At 34.6% G+C, this 2,420-nt stretch overlaps 1 protein-coding gene across 1 annotated transcript; it reads right to left on the bottom strand.

Annotated features, from left to right (window-relative positions):
• Positions 1-433: 433 nt before the first annotated feature.
• Positions 434-1,408, bottom strand: LOC127160279 (C3a anaphylatoxin chemotactic receptor-like). Its single transcript, XM_051102942.1, is given in 1 exon segment — positions 434-1,408. A coding segment is annotated over 1 exon segment (975 nt).
• Positions 1,409-2,420: the final 1,012 nt, after the last annotated feature.

The raw sequence follows: 2,420 nt of genomic DNA on the forward strand, positions 1-2,420 counted from the left end.
TGACAACAAACAGATCTTGCCAAGATGATGTTTAATACATACATTAAATTTACCCCACCACCACCCTGTATGTTTATATGTATGTGTTAATCAATAATGGTAATACTATAGAGGTATGTATTAATCAGTAACACAAATGGTAAGATAAAATAGATCATTAAACAATGTCTTATAAAACAGCTTTTGTTAAACCTTTATTTACATTTATTTGTTCATGACTTTTCAGCCGCCTTTTTCTTTCTATTGTTTTGTTTTGTTTTTAACATGTAAAATATACTTGTAAATTTCTGAAACTGAAACATGCGACAAAACAGTGTTACTACTTGTTATTGCTAAGTCGTTTCTATAATACAACATTCTACAATTACACTTGGAAGAGAATTAAAAGGAATAGTCTGTGACTTGTGATAAAATTTCAAACAGTAATACAAAGTCAGTTATCCACAGAATTGGTAATTGAAGTTGCTCTAAAAGCACTTCTGGTCTCCTCATCAGTGGCGCTTTCGATGTTTGAAAGAAAGGAATAGCATTTCTTCTTTGAGTCCTTTGCCATGAATGCATAGAGGAATGGGTTTAGAAAGCTGTTTGCACAGGCGAGAGAAACAGATACTCGTTAGACTGTGTGAAAGACAGGGTTGTGCTCGTGATTGTCCAACTCTAAAACAGAAACTATTTGAAATGGCAACCAACAGATGAAAAATGTTGCAATCAGTAATGTCATGATCTTGTAGGGCTTGGTGAATTTGGACATCTGGTTTGCTCGAAGTTTATGGATCAAGATGGAGTAACAGATGAAAATGGTCAGGAATGGAATCAAAAGCCCAAAAGTAAAGCAGATGAACACAACGGTTTTTTGGTGACCTTCAGAGTTGTTATAGCATATGACTGTTGTTGCATTATTAATCTCTCTGAATTTGGCTGATGGAATACTAAGCAAAGAAGACATAAGCCAAGCCAACACAACAACTAAAGACACCTTCTGTACAGTGCGCTGATTCTGGGCCCAGGTGGGAAACTTGACGGTGATGCAGCGATCCACACTAATGATGACCAGGATGAAAATACTGCTGTACATATTAAGGGTCATAACAAAAGCAGTGAACTTGCACATGAAGAGCCCAAAGTTCCAGCTGTTCTTAACTGTGGAGTCAATGGTGAAAGGGAGAGTAGTGCAGAATATGAGGTCAGACAATGCCAGACTCAGGTACCAGGTGGTGTTCACTGACTTCTTCATCTTAAATCCTGTAATCCAGATCACCGCACCATTTCCAATGATGCCAAAACAGAATACAATCACATTAAAGATGACTGTGATTATACACGCTGCTTCCCTGCAGTGCTGAGGATGTAATTCTTTTGCATGATTGCTTATTTCTTTTAAAATATCACCATAATCATATGAATCCATGTCTTCGATTATAACTGAATAGGAAGCAGAGTTCTGTAACAGAAATAAGCAATTTATTGAATATATTTAGTGTATTCTGAAATTGATTCAAGTGGCTGAAACAAAAACATGGCACTATTAACCAAATAATTAGTGCAAAAAGTCTCTGATTCAATGGGCTTTTAGGATTGCAACCCTGTTTTCAGTACAATGCAGGTTTTTTTTTTTTTTTGTTGTGTTTTGTTTTGTTTTAAAGCAACTGTATACAATATTAAACATAAATGTTTCCATTTCATGCTATGTACCAGAGTTAACCACTAGCTATTTTTTTTTATTTGCAGCAGGTCACTTTTAAAAAATCCTTTCAGTAATAAAATAACACAACAAATTCTGCATGATGCATACAATAGGTAGAACTGTCAAAAAAGCCAATAAAAAGCACAATGCTAGCAGAATATTTCCCCTTATTTTTTCAGGTAAACTGCTTGCACATTTCCAATAATCCTTTTGACCTTAAATTCCCTTTGATAGGTTACATGCATGCCTGTTTGTATGAAGGAAATTGCCTAATTTGTTGTTTTTTCTGAGTGACATACACTAAAATAATCAAATGACTCAAAAGTCCAAGACTGTAGCAAGGAGAGTCAAAAGGTTGGTATCGTTTGATAGAAAACTTTCTGTATTTTTAGGGGGGAAAATTCATTTGTTTCACTTGGACATTCTCCTACTGAGAAATAGTTGATGGTTTCCCTGTCATTTTTATTTGACATTCAATTGTGTTGATAGAATAAAGTATCCAAAAGTTACAGCATTTTGGAACAAAAGAGGCATTTTTGTTGTATTCAAGCTTAGTCAAAGCCCCATTTAACACTTGTAGTGCACTTGAACCCACTAGTGTATGAAAGATGGGTTCAAGTGTACTACGAGTGGTAACTAAATACATTGTTTTTTTTTTTTGTTTTTTTTTTTTTTAAATACAGAGATAGTATGTTAAAAGCACATTTTAGTTCATTTTCATGGTGTCCCAAAATAG

The sequence above is a fragment of the Labeo rohita genome, unplaced genomic scaffold (genome assembly GCF_022985175.1).
Source record: "Labeo rohita strain BAU-BD-2019 unplaced genomic scaffold, IGBB_LRoh.1.0 scaffold_315, whole genome shotgun sequence".
NCBI classification, from domain to species: Eukaryota; Metazoa; Chordata; class Actinopteri; order Cypriniformes; family Cyprinidae; genus Labeo; species Labeo rohita.